This window comes from Homarus americanus, unplaced genomic scaffold, assembly GCF_018991925.1.
Source record: "Homarus americanus isolate GMGI-L3 unplaced genomic scaffold, GMGI_Hamer_2.0 scaffold5589, whole genome shotgun sequence".
Taxonomy (NCBI): domain Eukaryota; kingdom Metazoa; phylum Arthropoda; class Malacostraca; order Decapoda; family Nephropidae; genus Homarus; species Homarus americanus.
In genome coordinates, this window is record NW_024736650.1 from 2,607,699 (window position 1) to 2,629,007 (window position 21,309).

The window sequence follows — 21,309 nt, forward strand, 5'->3', positions numbered from 1 at the left end:
TAATTACAGTAGTATTACGATTACATTTTCGCCCCCCAGGCCCCGATGTGGGTCAGTGATCTATGCCTGGGTGAGCTAATACCTGTTAAAAAAAAAAAAAAAAAAAATGCTCCACAAAAAAACTTTCGGTTTTCAGAGCTTTTCGGTTTTCGGATAAAGGGTTGTCAACCTGTACACGTATAATCTTCCAACTTTATATACACTTCTTTCCTTCAATGGGCAAAGTGAGTCATGAATTATCCATATATTTAAATTCCTACTACAGTATGATAATAAACTGGAACATAAAAGTTTAACCATCTGTAGTTCTTCTCTCAGTAAGGCAAGTCTGGCCTGTAAATACAGTACTTCACCGACAAGTCTCCCATACTCACACTTCTGATAACATATAAAAATTATTCTTGACTGATACCCTACAATAAATTGTAGTATTTTTTCAATATAAAAATGCTAACATTTATTTTACAAACTTGCCCCAAACACTATACAGTAAGGGCTTTACAGTACTGCACTGTATTAAGAAAAAGCTAATGATCATATTTTTCACATGAAGACCTCTTAAAACTCATTACATCTATAAACTTATTTATATTGAATTATTACCTAATCATAAACAGTATTTAGCTGGTGATCTTTAACATGTGTACAGTACCATTGTTCCTACCATGCTAAATAGTACAACCAAAGACTACTTTGTACAGTATCCAGTCTAGCTATGATGATAAACTTATCAAGCATTTTCCCTTACAACATAATAGTACATTTAACTCCTATACCACATCATGATAACTTTCTTTATAATCTTCTGATACTTTACATTTAAGTTTTAAAGGGAGCTTTTAAAACATGTATTCAACCCTACAAAACGATTTAAGACCATATATATATATATATATATATATATATATATATATATATTTAGTGATTATGCACTGAGGACAGAATATATATATATATATATATATATATATATATATATATATATATATATATATATATATATATATATATATATATATATATATAACACAAAATAGAGTAAAATCAATATAATAAAGCATCAGTACCTAAAAACAGAGGGTTGTAGAGATCATATAGTGAATGTGGACGGCATGGATGTGATGCATTGCAAAATCTGATGGAACTGGACTTTTTCTCCCCAGTGTGTATGATAATGGGCCACATCCACAACTACTGTAATAACAAGTTCTGCGCCTATTAATTTTTTACATATTTAAATTACCCAGTACTTGGAAGCAAGACAGCTCATTTATCAGCATTTAGTACTTCACCTTGAAATCTAACAGGTATATTATAACAGAGTCTTCACTGCCTAATTATAATGTGTTGAGTCTGTATCATGCAGATTACAATATGTTTTATTACCAGCACATCAAGAAAGATTCTCCTTTCAATATGACAGGACAAATGAGGCTCTAGGCAAAAAGAAACACTACTGGCTACAATATGGTATGAATTTGGGAGAGGCATTTGTTGTGAAACTTGATTATGTCTCAAGCAGTGAAGGAGATTTTAAATTCACAAAGCCACAAAAGTCTTATTGTCACTGCAAACATTTGCACCAGCATAGCACATGACCATATAGTGTTTAGAGTATGTAGGCACGCTGGTGTTTATGTGGAAATATATAGATGAACATAATGTAATAATTATTCTAAAATGTATAAACAATTTATGTCAAAAATTTGAATGTATCCTAAAAGCCACACAGTATTTGAACTTGTCGATATTCTAATACAGTAGACAGAAAAAAATGGTATTTAGGTTATTCTACTCCACCGTATAAATGGTTCTATACCAAACTACCCACATTATACTTCCATTAAAGGAACCAAAAAATGTTAAGTGAGTAAATATTGCATTGAGCATTAGAGTTCATATTAATAATAAAAAATGATAACTCCTTGTGATGAGAATTATTATAAAACCCCCATGAGCCAACAGAAATTGAAAACCATACTGACTATAACTATGTAAATGACCTAAACACAAGGAAAATATTCAGTGAAATACATAGTTTCATATGTGTGGGCAGCTAAACTTAGAGAAATTTATATGATAGGCATCACATATTTAGGAAACCTGTTAAGTCTTGTCATTTATTCTCTTCATACCCTCACACCTCTAGTTTGATATTTTGCTCAAAAATCAGTATTAAATGAGGAAAAAATTATTTTCTGACAATGCCTTATATATACACATGAAAGTTTCTGACCGATCCTTATAATTATTTATGAGTCTGATAATTCCTTATATTTACCGTATGTGTAACTCGTGTATTGTTTGAGGTAATAATCAGGCATATATTGCACCATAATCAACAGGTTAGGTTAAAGTAGTTCAATTCATTTACCTTGTACAGGGAAGAAAGTGGTACTGTACAAAGACTTAACAAATATGAAGGAAAAGAGGGAGATGCTGTACACAAAAGTGCTCTCGCCCACGTGCATGAGTGTTAACATATTATAGCTACAGATTGTAGATACAATTATTATTAAAAATAATCAAACATGTTATCCATCATTCTCCTCCCCTGTGATACTCTAAAATTGTTCTTCAATGATTATACAGTGGGTTTATAGAGGTGTTGAGCCCTATAACACCAAAAGGTTGACATTTTGCATCATTCTTATCAGATATTTAAATTATTACTAGGACAGTGATATGAACATTGGGTGGCTTGAAAAAGGACAAGAAGAAGTGATGATCTTACATGGATGAGAAGACTAATGAAACTTGATGATCTTGTATTGTCAAAGCCATGGAAGGACCAACAAATGTTCATGATGACAGCTTGTAGGGAGGGGAGGCTCAAACACATTTCTCTACATTATAAGCTGTTCAAATGAACCTGACACACAAAGATATAACTATCTCCGAATCTAACTGTTAATCCCTTTTCTTGCTATACTAAGATGATGCTCATTAAACCAATTACTTTTGTTAATTCTTGGAATAAGGGGAAAAGTATATATCAATATGAAAAAGAAAACAATGTTGAGTGAAGTTTATGTCAGTAACAAAACCTCACTATTAATGATGATCAATTGATAAATGAAGAAGCCACACTGCATTCAATTAAAAGTGTCAGGATCACAGGTGAAAGACATACAGTATGGCTGCCATTGTATTATTAAACTATGGTTAGAGTGGATGCTGAGAAAAACTTAAGAGCTGCTATCCAGTAAAGCAGTTAAATGAGACACTCTTAAAGGGTAAATAAACTGTGTGTGAAAACAAATGTGGAAATGGTTTTATACTGGCTTATTTCACTAAGTGCAAACAGGAAAATTTGCAGGAAACGTAGTACTATTTGATTAGCATTCACAGAGATGTTACCAGCCACAATATTGTAGCTTAACGCCTCAATGTATTTTTTTTTTAATTGTTGAAAAAATATAGTTCTTGCCTGTAGAGTTTATCATAAAAAGTACTGTAATCAGTAATTAATTGTCAACAGTTCACAACATTGAACTAAGTATATGTAAATCAACAAATCTATTCTATCAACAATATACTGTACACATATCCCATTAATAAAAACAGTGAATAACTCAAGTTTCACATGTTGTTACCCTCACAATCAACTTTCCCATTACTAACTTTGTGTGTGTGTCAATTTTATCAAAGATCATATTAAGCATTTTACATATACCGTATGTACAGGTAGACCCTGATTTACAGCTACCCAATTTATGGATTACTGAAGAGAATAATTTATTTTTTATTCCATGTATTAATTTATGAGCTAAAACCCCAGTGTTAATGAAGCTTTTCTGTATATTCTAATTACATAGGTAGATGCACCAACTCCTCCTGACTTAACGTACACGATGTGTTCCTAAAAAGTACCATGTAAAGTGAGTCTAATGAGAAATAATATAATAAGGGATTATATGAGTATGGAAGAGAAAGAGAGAGATAAAAAATAAATAATAATTTACCTTTTAATTCTTCCCCAAAATACAGAATACGCATACAGTACTGCAGACATGGGCAACCTTTCCTCAGTCATGGGCCGCATTACGATTTAGGTATTTTTCTGAGGGCCAACCCACCAAAATTTATATCCTACCTAACCCAAAAGTAATGTTAATATTTTATTAGCAAATTTTTTTTTAGGTAATATGTTAAATTTCTTGGCATTTAATAGAAGATGAGTGAAATAGTTGGTGCATACGTTGATTTTTCCTACAGCTACAGCATTTTTCTTACTTATGAGAGACACCCACCAGAATAATGCCAATGTTAATCTTGGAATATGAGGAACTACAATGAAACAACCTAAAGGCATCTCTCTCTCTCAGGGTTTAGCTAATTAAGTACTTCCAGTATAACACACAAACACCAAAATCACACCTCGGAACCCATAATTGGCGAGTAATTAGCATTGAAATAATGTAATTAATATCGTGCAAGCGTCATTACAACCAATAATCCTCCCACAATCGAATCATAGACCATAGATTCAGACTCAGCATGATCAGGAGTACCTCTGTGTTATAATGGAAGTACTTAATTAGATAAACCCTGTGTGACCACTGCCCGTGGCCCCACTTTGACTTATCCAACCTTTGTTAATTCCCAAGTGACCTACTGCCACATAGCAACTAGTCCATCAAACAGACCGAGCCGAACTTGGTCCGTAAACTCATACAAGTTAACATGTTTATATTGTTGACTATTACTGTATACTTATTTCACTGTAACATTTTCGTAGTTATTTACTCTTAGGCGATGAAACAGAAACGAATTGTGTCAAGATTATTCTTTAAATAAATATTGCTTTCCTCACCATAAACTAGCTGCGTCTACCTGAACCGCGGGCCACATAAGATAGAATTTCTCAATCACTCCACGGGCCGCACAAACACATGGTCCAGGCCGCGGGTTGCCCATGTCTGCTGTACTATATAGCCATGCCAGGTTAAAACACTAAATATTAGTATTAAATGATAGTTTAGTATATGAGAGTAAATAATATGGAAGATAAAACCATATACTGTACTGCATTTATCTCAGTACAGTAATGACTGGAAAGGTCATGGCATGTGTTGTACACCAAAGGAACTCAAGGTCAATAATTTTGTTTTTTTTACCGTGTTTTGACAACCACTGAAACAGCAGAGAAAATTTGTGTACACCATAATACAGGAGACACCTGAAGGGCCATACATCAGCTGGGAAACTGTATCATGTACTAAATGTATTATATACAAAATATATACTGTAAATTATAGCTAATTATTGCAACTATAAGTTATGTTTATCGCAACCATTAGTGGCAGTTGCTTTTTGTCATGGACGGCAGCAGTGACGGGGCAGCGACCACCCATAGTTTATATTAAGTAGAATTCATCTTAGTTTGGATTAAACTCATCAGTATTGCACGTACAGGAACACCCTAGTTAATGAATGTTCAGCTTACAAACAAGCCTCCCAGAACCTAACTGGCTGTATGCGAATGTTCCCTTTAATTTGCAAACAAATGAAGCAGAAACGAAATATTACTTCTACAAATACCAGTACTATATGGAAATTACTAATGTTTATTGACATTTACCAACATAAATCAATGTTCCATCCCTGGGTGTTTAGCAGAGAAGCAATCATGAACACGTTTTTCTTATATCTTATTAAATATCAAAACAAGTTCAATAAAGCCTTCTTATCTATGATCTATGCATATAAACCAGTAAGTAAAGATGACTTTTTTTTTACTTAAATCAAAGGAAGCTGCACGAAATCTTGCTTTCAACTGATGCATTGTGACTGCAGGTTCATGAGGCTACAGCTTATTGGCAGAGATACTATACCCCCTAATTTAATTCCTATGATGTTTTTTGTGTGACTGTTAACCAGAAATCTATCAAGTTAGATTGCTGAACTGTTACATGTTGATGAAAGGAAGCAACAGATGTGTGAAGAAAATACAAATTAATGGAGCCAGGCAACAAACCACAACTGGCTGGCAGACACGGGGGTAGACGAATAGTTTTATCTTTTAATGTTATTATTGAATAACAAAACGAGTTCAACAGCCATACTTATCAACAGAAATACAATATTTACTCAATAAATTTACCTTAATACTCATTAGAGAAAGCAGAAAAACTGTTTGTAGAGGCTGCTGAAAGTAGTGACAATGGAATGTAATTTTTTAAGGACAGCACCGATAAAAAAAAATTCTCACCGATAAAAAAAAATTCTATTAAATATAATTATGGCTTGTGATACTTACTACTAAACCTGACCCCCATACTTACATTTTTCTAAAGTGTTATTAGCTTTTGGGATCTAAACAACTGCCTTATGAACTGGTCCTTCACTCTGACCTGTTCATTAACTGCCTGAAGTGTTCCTGTATTGTACAGTTATGATTAACTTCAATGTTTACAATTATTGTTTCTTTAGTTCATTTTATTATATGTCTGATTATATCTTCTTTTATCACAGGAGTGAATCTCCCCGTTTATAATGCTTGTCAATGGGAAAATACGCTTTGATTTACAAACTTTTCAGGAACGCAACCCTTCCGTAAATCATGGTCAACCTGTACGTACTTCATTAAGTTTCAGAATTTATAAGAAATATTTTAGTCACATAAACTTTGGAGTATAAATATTATATCTTATAACAATTTTTAACATCAACAGTTATATAAATTTCATAAATCTTGTCTGACTGACCTAATACATTTTTAAAGCAATCATACAAAATATAATGTGGCCAATGCCATACACAAGAGACTACAGTACAGTAGAATAGTGATGTTAGAAAACTTCTTTAATTTATTTAAAACTAGAGCTTACACAGCCGTACGCATGTTGGATGAGTGATACCCATACATAAAGCTACGGGGAATGGATGTGGTGGTTTTAAGCGGTCCGTGACTTTGTTCCTCCCGAGCGTGGGAATGTGCAACCACGATGGATAAACACCGTATCCACTCCTCTGCATTACTGGAGTCCTAAGGATTTAAATTATACAGTACATTATTAAAGCGCACAAACCCATTCAAATACACACACACATCAATCTGTACATAGTGTGCATTAAAACCTCATTATATTTAACTACAGTACATGGGAAGAAGGGTGGGATAAGCAAGGAGAGCTGGCCAATGACCAATGAGAAAGAGCTCCCAATGACTCAACCTTCTTGTGATGCAACTAACCCCAATGAATATTATTTTTATAATTAAATGGGGAAAATTAGTTGGGTTCAACATCACTATCCCTCCCCCTTTTCTCATGCTGAAAGGAGAAAAAAGAATATTACACTTTTTACACCAATTGATATAACAATCAACTCTCACATACTGTACTCACACCTCCAAAAACTTTCAAATGCCAATGAATCACTTAATTACATTTTTAATTAGAAAAAAAGTAAAATTGAAGGGTTGATCCTGAAATTATACTTCATGAACAAGCCTGGATCAAGCAATTTGTGTAATAGCCAATTAATTTTATGTACTGTACAGGGTCAATACCCAGGAAACCCTGGGACAAGATCTGCTGTTACTAATCCATTTACTGCATTAGTAAAACCTCCCTGTTGCTACCACATTCCCCCAAAAGGTATACTAATTGGAAACAAAAGTTACCATGAAAGGCCAAAGGCTACTGAGCCACGATATCACACCAACATTGCACATTCTGCCTGTGACCCCCAGGGAGGAGCAAAGACTCAAGTTACTTAGTTCAGGCTGTCATAAAATGGAATTTCAGTCATTTATTTATGGCTTGCAGCTTCTTACAGGTCACCTAAGTAGCAGAAGCCAGCTATATCAAATGATTGAGGTGGAAAAGAAGCTTCAAGTGCTAATGTGGATCCAGTGGCCTATAAGGTTCATCCTGCTAACAACTAAGATGTATCAACGTACCAACTAACTATAGTCATGTGGTTGACTACTGCCTGAATTTGACTTACTGCAAGGGCTGTGTTAACTCTACCTTATACTGTACTAAAATAAAGTCTGAAAAATTAAACCAATCCCTAGAGCATGGCATTCCTCCCATCGCACACATGAAATAAGCTGAAACAATCGCCTTCAGTTCTGTACAAGTAGACAACTCTCTTATAACTGTAAGATACAGGTGTTGACTAGATAACTCCTTATTAGTACCCATCATTTTCTTGCACAAAAGAAATTTTTCCAAGAACCAATCTTATCTCACTTCCAAATTAGACCAAAAATGTCGTAAGTGATGAATTTTTTTCTAGAAACTAATTCTGAGAACAACATTTCATTTATGTAGTTCTTGACAGTGTACAGTATTAAAATTTTCTCCCTCTTTAATCTTCAGCAATATCTATTATTCATATTCTACTGCCTTTATTATTTTCTTTTCACCGAGCTAAATACTGGGGCTGTGCTTTCTATCTCCAAGTTATCAATCATACACCATGAAAGGCTAGACTGTACTGTATAACTTTGAGAAAGCAAGACACTATAATTTATAAATGTGTTGAACTTACTCGTGACATAAATTTTTCTTGAACAAGGAAGTAGAAGTAAAAATGCATTGGTGTTTTTTGACAAGAAAGAGCTGCTGAGTGTGTTTACAAGGAGATGATGGATGTATAAAAAGATCAGATAAAATGACTCTGTGATACAGTAATTAAAGTTGGAGTGCAGATATCTGTATGGGAGTGCTGAGAAGACCTTAAAGAAATTTCCCATGAACCCTAGTTATGTCAGAGATAAATGGTAAACAGAAAACAAGTGTTACTTCCCTGAAACTTTACAATATTAAGGAGAGGAAAGTGAAATTTGTGCACTATACAGTATGTTAGTCTTATATTATTTTTCCAGTACTGTACTGCATTCTCATAGCAGCAACCATTTATCATTACAAGAAAATAAAGTACCATACACTTGGCTCAAACTAAACTTGTTTAATAAACTCACCTTGGCTTTTAGTACAAAGGATTTATTATCAGTGAATATTTCAAATGCCTTGGGAATGTGTCTACTGCCACCTCTGTTAACCTTGACACTGCGTATTTGATGCACATCAATGCCACCTTTTTCTTCTATCTTGTCCTGCTCCTGTTTACAAAATGATTTTTTTTACAGTATATGTTCATTATACACCTATGACATAAATCTACTACAGTACTACTACTACTACTACTACTAGAACTAATAATAATAATAATAATAATAATAATAATAATAATAATCACAATAAAGTTAATGAAATAATAATGAACTTGATCTATGTGTCCCCAAGGTGACACACCACACCACCAACTTGGTACAGCACCTTCCCTGAGTCTCTAACTGACATATCTCTTTCAAACATTTACGTCATCTGTTATTCTACTTTAATTTCAATCTTCATTTACAACTACTATCACAGAGCATCTTATATCTATGTTATCAAACAGGGAGTTACTACCGCCTGGAAAGATATTGGAAGCTAGACCTTGCTGCCATATACGATCAAAAAAATTGTGACCAAGTCCCAGGTTGCTGATCTGACTTTCTGCCTCATTTACACACAATTGCAGGGTTTCAATTGTTTCTCTTACTATTAACAACACAACATGCTGTATATTGTTTCTCATTCTTGATTTATTTTTTTTCGTTTGTGTGTTTATTTATGGTTGTTGTTATTATTATTAGTATTTTTATTTTTTGGTTATAATTTTTATCTAATTTTATTAATTATTATTATTATTATATTTCCACCCCCCCAGGCCCTGATGTGGGTCAGTGACCTGTGCTCAGGTGGGCTAATCCCCATTAAATAAAAAAAATCATTCACCAGACTAACTAACCATTGGGGTTGGCTTAGACAGAAAGGTTTCAAGATTGCATAATCAACTATTTTTTTCCTCACCTTTATCCCCCTTCCTCCCCCTTATATCTCACTTAATTACAGGAATCCGGCAAAGTTTAATTGAATTTATAAATACAGGAGTACAGTGTACAGTATTCTAAATATCTTTCATTGTTTCAAAGCTCATTAATTTATATTAATTACTCAACTGATTAAATTGTGAACCCAGATCCTACATCAGCATGTAAAGTACAGTAGTACCTTTGTATGAAATTTAAACAAAATCTATTTTTTTCCCCTTGTGCCAAAAACTAAAGTACTGTATTAGGTCAGGCACATTTTTTACATAAATCGATATTTTTGGGGAAAGTGAAAACTAACGTGTTTATATACTAGTAACGATAGTCAGGGTGTCTACTGGTCAGACAAAACAAAATTTCCTGGCTTTTTCCAGGTGTAAATTTTAAAATTTCCTGGTACAGTGAACCCTCACTTTACGCGGTCAATTGAACCCACGGCGGCCCGCGTAAAGTGAACAACATAACATAAGGGATTAATTGAAATAGAGACCGGGCCGACCCCCAAACTCCACTTTTTCCCGACACAATACCTATGTTCTAGTAAAAATAACATCTTAACTTTATGATGGTACAAGCACACAATTAATATTTAAGAGAAATAGAGAAATAGTCGCCAAGTTAATGTCCATTCAAATAATGGACTCGACTCCCTCCCCCTCTTACACTCGCTGGCTCTTCCCTCTCTGAGAAATGTTTGGGGGAAAACACTAGATTTTAAGGTATTGTATAGTAATATATAATACCTCAAACTAAAGTTAGGATAATATAATTGACATTGCTGGATTCCTTGTAAGACCAGGAATATTTTGAATATAAATGTCATATATTTTGCACAAAAGATAACATATTTACTAAGAGTAAACAAAATACTTACATTTGATCTAAAATTTATATGTCTAATGCAAACTCTATGATGTTTATATTCAAAATGATCATCAAATTGTAAGAATTCCAGCAATGTAAATTATATTCTGGCCGGGTAATTTGTATGAATTTTATGAGCTAAATAAAAAAATTACACTTCACCCGCGTATATGAGTAGATGCACCGGGTAAAGTGGCAGGGTACCATGTTAATGTAGAAACGCGTAAAAAAAAAAAAAATGGCGTAAAGCGTAGTAAAGCGTAAAGCGAGGGTTCACTGTATATGTAATGTATTTCATGGGGCAAAGGGAGGCTCAGGAACTTAACTCCCATATTTTATCTATTTCTTATAGGGGAAAATTGATCCGCTTAACGTTGTTTCGTATAACTTTGCGTTTTCGGGAACGTAACCCTGACGTTAAGCGAGGACTTACTATACAGTACTACAAGTATATGAGAAGAAGAAAAAAGTCTAGCTTACTTCCTTCATGCACTGCATTTAGCTTTTTAATACTGGAATAATGTAATTTAACACTGCAATTTAGCATAATCTCATACAGTACTTACTGTGCCAGCTCCTCTGTAAGAGAGATGTGCCCCTGAGAGGGTAAAGTATCTTGTGCGCCACTTGCGAAAAATTTTCCACTTGCTCTTCTTTTCCTTCAGCTGTCCCTCAATTACAGGGGTGTCCTCCTAGTCAAATGAAATGATAAATACAGAAGATGAAAACAAGTCAAGTCGAGAAAGTAATAAACGGATGAATTATATATTAAAGTTGCATGTTGAGGATATAAGTTCTTCCAAGGATACTGTGAGCAATCTTCCTGCGGGTAAATAATTTAAAGTTCTCCAAAACAAATAAAAGCTGCCTTTCTCTCTGTCTCCTACTTCTACAAGCTTGCAAATGCCAAGGTTATCCCATACGAAAACAGTAATCATACATGTATGAAAAATAATGCAGGTTTTCAGCTAAGAACAGTACACTAATACAAGTACTCTTAATTGGAGAATTAAAATGAAATGTACAGATACTTACATCGACAAAACCTCTGGCTCGATCAGGGTGATTACAGAGGAAACAACCCCACTGTTGCTCTACTCCGTTGTACTCGAAAACATCAAAAAATCTTGCATTTCGCAACTCGTGCATTAACATGTCCATGTCCTGAAAGTAGAAGTTTGTATCACACTCAACGACAGTGACAAGAAGAGAATATTAGTGAGACAGAAGCCCTTCTTTTCTCTTCTCAAGGGAATCATAATTACAAAAACCAAATAAATCCTATTTGCTTCTCTTCAGGTGACTTTTTTAACACGTTCATTATTCAAATCTGGTATTGTTTATATACAAAAACTCAAAATTTTCCATTTTCTAATAGATATCTAAAGAAACATGTAAAGAGCAGATATTTTATTAGATATTGACTTTATTTTTGTAACTACTGCAAGAGCAATTTTGGGTCTTGGGAAAGGAATGGCAGAGGCTCAACCCCCCACCCCCCACCACTTGCTAAGGATAATCATTACATTACATCATAAGAGCCCTCTCTTAAATTCAAATCCAACCCATTTTATATATTTAATCAATGATAATCCAATAACAATGTTCGACACACTCCCCAAAGCATTCTTTATGTTAGTCTAACTCTCACTACAGTGACTCAATACAGTATACAGTAGTAATAAGATGAGCTACCAGACAGCTACACGTTCAGAAAGTAGCAAGACTTGACTGAGGCGTCTCTAGTAATTAGACTTCAATTAAAACAATACAGCACCAGAATATAACCAAAGTGAACTTCAAGTAACCAGTGATGAACCCAACATACCTCAGTGCAAAATGTTATGGGATTTGTATGTATATCTTAGTGGTGCACACCTATTAAGTAGAGTTGGGGGAATTTCTTACAAAATTCATACACAGTAATGTAATGATAGTACAGTACTGGTGTTAGTGGTGATGCACTTGCCTCTCACTACTTTATCCCAGGTTCAATCCCCAGATCAGATATGAGAAAGGTGTATCCAGGTTTCTTCCAGGTACTGTATTCCAGTCTCCTCCAGTACTGTACTAACACTAGACACTAAAGGATAAATTCATCAGGAACAAATGGGGACTAAATGAGCCACCTGTTTCCTTTCCCCACAATATTCACCATGCTCAAATAATGTAGAGAGCAAACATATGAAGAATAAGGAAATTACTTTATATGCCTATTTTATAATTCTGTGTATCTTTTTAGTAAGTGATTTATTGTTTGACAGTAACAAAACCATTTTGATTTTGATTTTATAAAGGAAAATCTGATGAGTAATATGTCTGCCATTCAGAGTGTCACTATGGGAAGAAGCCTCAACTATGCAATTTGCCAATTAAGTGAAAAAATGGTCAACCCTTCAAGTGTAACTACTATATGACATGAGTCTTTTCTATCTATCTACCTGATCATTCTATTATTTATTCAGTTCAACAATAATGATCTTTAAACAATAGTATTACATAATGTAAATTTCTTGCTCAGCATATCTGATAAAAGCCAATGGCATAAAGGCACATGATGTGGCTCGCTTATGGATGTTGATGGACAATTCGTAAAAAAAAAAGAGTAATTGTCATATCTTGCTATCAGTGTGAGGAAATGACAGATTGGATACAATATACAGTAGCACTTCAACAACTGACACACCATCCAGGCCATCCACTTGGTGAACATGTGAATTCTGCAAACTAAAGAGTGACTTATACCAATGGACCTTGAGACTTTGGACCCAAAATATCAGGTACTGTGTGTAATACTGTGGGCAGGGTTGGACTCAGAGGCAATACTTAACACAGGCTGGATCATAAATGAAATTGATACTCAAGTTATAAGTAAATAAGATAAAATTCTCAATGAAATGAAATCATGTGTCCAGTGTTAGATACCACAATGTTTCTGGTGAAGTTAAAGAAGAATACGACTCATCAAAAAGATCAAAGTACATGCTTTACAATGCTGTATAAGTATATATATATATATATATATATATATATATATATATATATATATATATATATATATATATATATATATATATATATATATATATATATATATATATATATATATACACGTATTAGTATTAATGGCTGACCTTTGCAGAAGGGAAGGCAGATGTGACCAGGGTGACAAACGTCTTGGTATCACACTTGAGAATGTCCCAGCAATTCTTGAGGCTGCTCACCTGCATCTCTCGAGTACTCAGGGCCACACAGGACCGAGCCTAATCCATGGTAAAGGCAACTATAGGTACCCATATACAATTATACAATAATAAATACATATCAATAAAACTCATGAATAATAAATTTTAAGTGAGTTTAAATCAAAATGATGATGAAACTGCTGATCCATCTTAATCTTGATCTCATGTACAAATAATGAAATTAATTATCCAATGAACTACCTGACTGATGACTAAATTTCTTTAATAATGACAAGTCATCCTCCTCTTCCTTTTCAACATATAAGAACTAAAGTGACTGGCAGGGAAAGACTTACCTGAAGAGCAAGGAACATGAGGTGAATCCAGATCCTTGGGTTTCTGGTTTTCATAGTAAAGAGATGTTTATTGTAGAGACAATGTTCTCCTTTACCCTGACATGCAAAGTACAGCTTGGCATGTTTTTTATTTTTTCTCTCTGTGGAAGCACATGTACAAAATTTTGAGTGAGAGTATCCAGAGGTACTTAAGTTACAAAAAATTTTAAAATGCCATTACCAGCTGGTTGAGCTTCATTTATGAATAAATAACTGAAATATTATTATATAAACACGAAATTAGGAATGATAATGCTTTCTTACCTTCAATCCCACAGCGCACAGGGAGAGGAAGCTTGACAAACACTTTCTGCATGTAAGCTTTAATCTTGTCCAGGTGTTTCTCACAGAAGTGCTGTACTGTATCCCTCATAGCAAAAGGCTCAAAGACACTTATTCTCTGTATATACATAAGATTTCAACTGTATTTCCAAAAGTTATACTGAGTTAAAGATAAATCATTTAAGCTACTTCCCACATAAGCAACAGGAGACCACATTTACAATTTTCCTAACTAGTTTCCCATTCAAGGTACAGTACTGTATTCATCACCAAAAAAAGGTTTAACTAAATTTCAGATTCTTTTTATATATTAATTAATAAATTACAGTACATAAGAAAGGCATCTGCTTTTCATTCCTATAACAAAGAATTAAAATATAAGTGGAGAAAATTAATCGTTTTGTCAGCAAATATTTGAACTATGACCCAGTGACTAAACAAATACCTCTTCTACCCTCTAGTCAGGAAATCAAAGTTAGAAACAGAAACCCAAATAAACAAGAACTGTCACATATTAGCACATTAAAATATGGCAATAAACAAGGTACTGTAGCTAAAAAAATATATTTATCAATTGAAATGAAAATTTTTAATTTTCTAAGACATTTCATTCCTACAAATGGACTATAAGTGGAACTAATAAACACACATTTTACTGACCTGAGTGCAGGCATTGGTAGTCGTGGTGTGGTGGTCATGAGTGATTTGAGTCAGAGTTGTGTTAGATCTTGTTGCAACACCATGGCCACTTGTAACACAACTCCCTAGAAATATATCGAACACTTCAGAAAAACATCTTCATGTATGTAAGTCATCAAGAAATGCTTTATGTTCCTGCACATATACTTCTACAAAAGATCATTAAAAAACTGTAACTAACAGAATTGTACTGTATCCCCAGGTAAAGAGCAATAAATGATATAAACATGTCACATATTAAACCTGACAAAGTTGTAACCAGTTTCAGCCAGTGTTTACTTTTACACTTCTCAGTTATGTAATACAATTTCCTTGTTTGTTTTTACAGATAAATATGTATAAAATATGTTCACATTTATTCTAAGAATCCTCATATACTGTTCTACATTATTCCCTGACACTAGAGCCTCACAGCTTCACTAGATGATTACATAATGGTTTGATTTTCTACCTCTGACAGAACAGTGTAAGTGACATTCATAAATTAAAATAAAAAGTAACTGATATTACCAGATGAAGAATGTGGAGTTGTTATGGTGGTGACAGTGGTGGTGGAGGGAGGCAAGGAGAGTGGAGACTGTGAGTGCCTGAGGTGTGTGATGACACCGCCTATACCAGTAACCGTCACTGGTAAAGATGAGGGAGCTGTCCAGGACAATGGATAACAAGTCTATAGCTGTGGTGGCTATATACATAAACTCAATGCTACTGAAAGGTAACTAAATCAATAAGAAGTTATCCAGCAACATGATACAACATGTGGTGAACATCTCCCCTCCTACAGCTGTGAGATATTCATAAACTTCAACATATCAATTATAAATATATATATGGAAATACTTTCTCACATTACTAAAAGTCATAAATCTGATCATTAAAAATTTGCATTAAAATATTTAAATTTCATAAAGACGAGCTTTTTCTGCTATGATGTAATGATTATTGAAAGGGATCTGGCACGCACGCGCACACACTATATAGAGAGGAGGTAGCAATAATACACAATTACTGTACTAACCAAGTTCTCGGGACAAATGAAGTGGGAGTGATAAAGTATGATGTCCTGTGGAAGTGACTGTTGTAGTGTGAGGCAGTTCTGGAGGTAGGAGAGTTGCCTGGGATAGGTGAGGGCCAACCAGCACCCCTGATGAAGCACCCAGCTCTCCAGCACCTTCACGTAGGGTCGCTAAGGAGGAGCTCATGCTCTTGGTTGGACTCACTGTACCTGATCAAAGTTACAGAAACACTAATTTAACCCTTTCACCGCATGGCTTAACTTTATTCACATTTTGATTTTTGTCCTTTACCTTGTAAATCGACTTTAGTCCACATTCGTAAAAAAAACTTTCCCTTCACGCATAACTCGACTACAGTCCTTCAGGGGTTGAATTATGCTCCGGCCCAGGAGATGCTGCCACCTAGCGACGACTGGGGCAAGCTAAAGCTCCCGCCATCAAAACAAGAGGAGTTAACATTGCTGCTCTGTTTTTCGCCCAGTTTCCCCATTTTTATGACTAAATGAACAAGGTAAGTTGGGAAGTGAAATTTTGTCTTGCATATGCCATGATGGAAAATTTTGTGACATTTTTTATTCAACTTTTTTAGAGAATAATGGTATATAGTGATATTTTAAAAGTTTAGGAGTGTGTTATATGAAATATGTATTATAAAGCGGTAGTACATAATGAATAGAGGAGAAAGAAAACATAATATAAGAGGAAATAGAGTGAAACAGATAACCAGAGAGCCAAACATGGCATATTGAGACGGGTTTTCCGATACTTTTTGTTTTTCTTTGCCTTTCAGAAATGTCTGGAATACGTGAGTGAGTAAGGCGTGTAAAATGTGAAAGGAAAATCACTCTTTATTCATTAAAAAAAAGTAGTTAAAACATTAATGTAAGCATTTTCGCTTTTTAGTGACTTTTGGCACTTATTGGGGAATACCGCCGAAATTGGCCGACGCGGTGAAAGGGTTAAGGGAATTTCCTTAAGTGATATTACATGAAATCTGTTATCAACCTTTCTAACTGTAATTAATGCAACATCTATATAAAGGCTTTAAAATTGGAGGATTGATCCTGAAATCCCACTAAATAACCGATTCTGGAGCAGGCAACTCGTACATCATCTATTATAGTACGTCTAAAGGTGGGAAATACATCCCAAGGAATTAACTAGTAATACTAATAAAAAGATTAGGAATATCTCCCCACTGCAGTCATAGGGATAATAGAAGCAAGTCACAAATTAAGGTATGAAGCTTGATGGGTCGTATCATACTAATAATACAGAAAGCAAATGCTACACGACTTACTCCTAAATTGTCAACTCAAGCTTCAAACTTCCATTTCAGCAACTTGGTTGTTACCCATTGGAAGGAAGGGAACTTTGAGAATACATAGCCACCTCAGACAGACTCACCTGGAAGTGATGATACAGCAGACATAGGAACTCCAGGTGGGGGAGGACTAGACACTAGTCGTGACACTCCAATGTGTGAGCCACCCACTTGTGATCCACCCAGATGGTGTCCAGTAACTGAACTGTGAGCCAGGTGACTTGAACTTGGTCCAAGGTGGCCAGAGAAGTGACGTGACGGAGGAGCCAGAACAGTGACGGAGCGATTTATGTGCATACCATGTGAGGAACTGAGGCGTGTCATGGACTTGTTCAGCTGAATGGAGGATGACCCGAGGCGACCAGTACTTTGAGGTACTGTAATCAATAAACATATGTAGATTCAAATGAAAAATAATCAGTTACATAATTTAAAATGAGAAAACTATGTTTGATGTCTTATGCAATGCTTAGAAGGCTATTCATTTGTCTAAATGCATAAGATGGCATGCATCAAAATATATATACAGGAGGTCCCTGACTTACGAACACCCACCGATACAACGAGGTTAAACTTGAAATTTACAGTATTTTATTTACCTGCAGACTTATTTTTTACTTTCATTTACTGTATTTTGTCAATCTATTTCTTCTTTTGTCTTAAATTAAGTGATTTTAGATGCATATAAGGACTTAAGATATGATAAAGTGAGATTTTAAACATTGTGTTGTAAGTACGGTATATAGCATGTGTCCCGACTTATTCACAAATCTGACTTACGAACGTCCTCAGGAACGGAACCCATTCATAACCCGGGGAACCCCTACTAGTTCTCACTCCTACAGTGAGAGGATGCATCTATTCAGCTAAATTACATATAACAAAGACTTAAAACAGATAAATGCCATTGATAATTGACTGATTTTTTATACTGCACTAAAAAATTTATCTATGCATTTATTTGACTCAAGAAAATTTAGCCTTAAGTGTCGCACATAAGAATAAAAACAAAGCGAGTCATCATAAACCTGTGTAGACAGCAATAAACCAAAACACAGATACAGTATAACAAAACAAGGCACCAAGTCAACTGACACCTCAACAATGACAAATATCACAACAGTCATATTAACACCAATGAGACAGGCTAAACAATGATTGTTGTAAGTTTTTTTTTATTCAGAAGGTCTCTGTGGCAATAAACAAGAGAAAACATCAAGTGCTCTCCTGATGTGTATGTTTTAGTCACCTGACCACCAGAACTGAATTGTGATGATAATTTTTTAAAGAATCAGAGCCTCCTATGTCTTAAAATTCAGCAAAACCTTTCCAATGATAGTTTTACTGCTACATTTAACCTTATAATAAAATATAACATTGAAACTTCACACTGTAAAAGATTACTTACAGGCATTTAATCTCGGCATAGATCTATTGGAGGCCGTGACTAAGCGTCCAGTACTTCTTGAAGTATCACTGTGTTTCTGGTATTTGTGGCCAAACTTTCCAACACCAGCTGCACTTGATGAATGAGGCTGGAATATACTCAGGTCACGTGTAGCTAGGCTGAGATCTGTACGGCTCGAGCCAACCACTGCATCTGCTTTGCCACCACTGCCACCCACACGAACAATGGTCACCCCACCAGGAGTGTGGTTAACATTGGTGTTCCTGTATTGGGCAAAAAATAACATGAGAAGAGAAAATTAATTATAATTTAAAAACATATCCTATTGTAAAATAAACAGTACCCCCCAAACTAAACATTTTGCCATCATTTCATGCTAGCTTAGGTAAGAGGATTTAGGCTAACTGGTATACCAACAGGTGGTGGTTGGCACAACTAACAGTGGTTATATCTTCCCTTGAACACTAATAAGTGCTACAACCTGCCTCAACCATTTCTGGCCATACATATAATTTATGACTACCATTATAATAAGAACTGCAGACAAAATAAGGTCAACAAAGGCCTAGCTGGACAAGATCAACCACCACCACCACTTGCAGCTATACGACACAAAACAAGCCACCATCCTTAACCAGGTAAGACAATAATTAATGGTTAATCTATTAACTAGTAAGAGTTATGTTTAATATTGACTTTTAGTGGAGAAATGGTGCTATAGTATACTGTACTTGGACTACAATACAGTACAGGGGTAACAACAGGAGAAATGGATGACCTCCCTGGTTCCTGAATCCTACGGAACTTAAGCTTTATACGGGGTATTCTAATTTCTTAATGGATTTGCAACTGCATAATTATGGAACTGCATGACCACTTTAAGGACACATCCTCAGCTAAAGATGAGAGTTTATTGGATTGTGAATTCATCATTTCATCTTTAATTATCCCTGCATGTCTAAGTCAGTGTGTCTGCTAACAGAAAATGTGGTAGATGAGTATAACTTATCAAACACTGCTGTAGGCATGTGTGTCCTCAACACTTCCCTCCGTCTTCTGTACGAAACATGTGATGTAGGTTAACTGTACAGCTGTATTATTCATCTTCTGACTTCTTTGGAAATAGAATATTGTCTTAAATCAATAGGATTCATTCTCCATTTCCATTTGTAGGTTTTAGGAACATGTGCTGCCATAATTGGTCCAAGCTAAAGTGGCATTCTGTATATGTAGAGTATATTTAGGAGTGTTCACTGACCTTAAACACATGTGACTTTAAATGAAATTCAAGTGTGTAACAAAACCGATATATTTCTGGTACAAAGATTACCATAATCATAGGTTATGAGCTAATTAACAGTGAGACTGAAATGAAACAATGGATGGATTGAGAAATGTATCCCCAAGCAAGAGACAACGTCTCCATGTAAACACTGTACCTTATTTCATTGTACTCATTATTTAGTTGCTGAATGTAGACTCTGGCAGAAGTGTTGGACCGATCTGTGCACTTGTTGACAGCGGTAAGCAAGGACTCAGACTCTACTAAGAGGGCCGGGTACTGGCTGCACAATACCTGTACCTCACGCAAAACTGAAAAGTTAAACAAAAACTTCTTATTGCAATTTAAACTGATATTAAAACAGTTACTGCGGCTATTTACTCAACACAATACCTAAAGGTCAAATGATTGTTCACCCTATTTTCATTTAACTTGGCCATTTTTCACAACTTTTTTTAATTAATCCCTTACAATACTGCACAGGTACTTCAATAATTTTGCAAAATAATAAATTAACAATTGACTAAAGAATTTAAAAATTGGCTAAAGAATTATATCTTTGGCTATAATAAACACTGGTAAGTTTGGTAACAGTTAACAACAAAAAATTCACCCAAAAACCTTTCATACTCAATAAAAATCCTAAATTTCATAGCATCTATTGTCAGCAACTGCAGCCCATGACTCCAAATATTTTGAAACTGTCTACCAAACTTCCCAGATTTTGTATCTCTCCTGGAACCATATTATTTGTTTTAACTTTATTCGTTAATTCCAGCCTTTGCATTCCTCTTGCCCTTTTAACATTACTGTAATTGCACAGTGCCCATAAATATCTGTCTGCGCTTTCTGCAAGAAAGAGTTGTCAGAAACTAAAATAATGTGCAGTGTGTGTGTGGGTACACAAGAGGTGCAGTGGTGTAAATGGTGGACTGCAAGATGTTGCTGACTTTAAGTAA

At 34.8% G+C, this 21,309-nt stretch overlaps 1 protein-coding gene across 2 annotated transcripts in view; it reads right to left on the reverse strand.

The window, feature by feature from the left end:
* Positions 1-2,106: 2,106 nt before the first annotated feature.
* The window catches only part of LOC121872277 (protein melted-like), a 36,909-nt gene continuing 17,706 nt past the window's right edge, over positions 2,107-21,309 (reverse strand). For both annotated transcript variants that reach the window (XM_042374951.1, XM_042374952.1), the window contains 13 exons: positions 20,508-20,661; positions 19,069-19,331; positions 17,744-18,037; positions 16,339-16,545; positions 15,831-15,965; positions 15,282-15,385; positions 14,604-14,739; positions 14,301-14,440; positions 13,894-14,022; positions 11,795-11,923; positions 11,326-11,451; positions 8,939-9,079; positions 2,107-6,991 (listed from right to left, as the gene is read on the reverse strand). In XM_042374951.1, the coding sequence (XP_042230885.1) occupies positions 6,830-6,991; positions 8,939-9,079; positions 11,326-11,451; positions 11,795-11,923; positions 13,894-14,022; positions 14,301-14,440; positions 14,604-14,739; positions 15,282-15,385; positions 15,831-15,965; positions 16,339-16,545; positions 17,744-18,037; positions 19,069-19,331; positions 20,508-20,661 (2,120 nt within the window). In that variant the 3' untranslated portion in view covers positions 2,107-6,829. The remainder of the gene's footprint in view (positions 6,992-8,938; positions 9,080-11,325; positions 11,452-11,794; positions 11,924-13,893; positions 14,023-14,300; positions 14,441-14,603; positions 14,740-15,281; positions 15,386-15,830; positions 15,966-16,338; positions 16,546-17,743; positions 18,038-19,068; positions 19,332-20,507; positions 20,662-21,309) is intronic.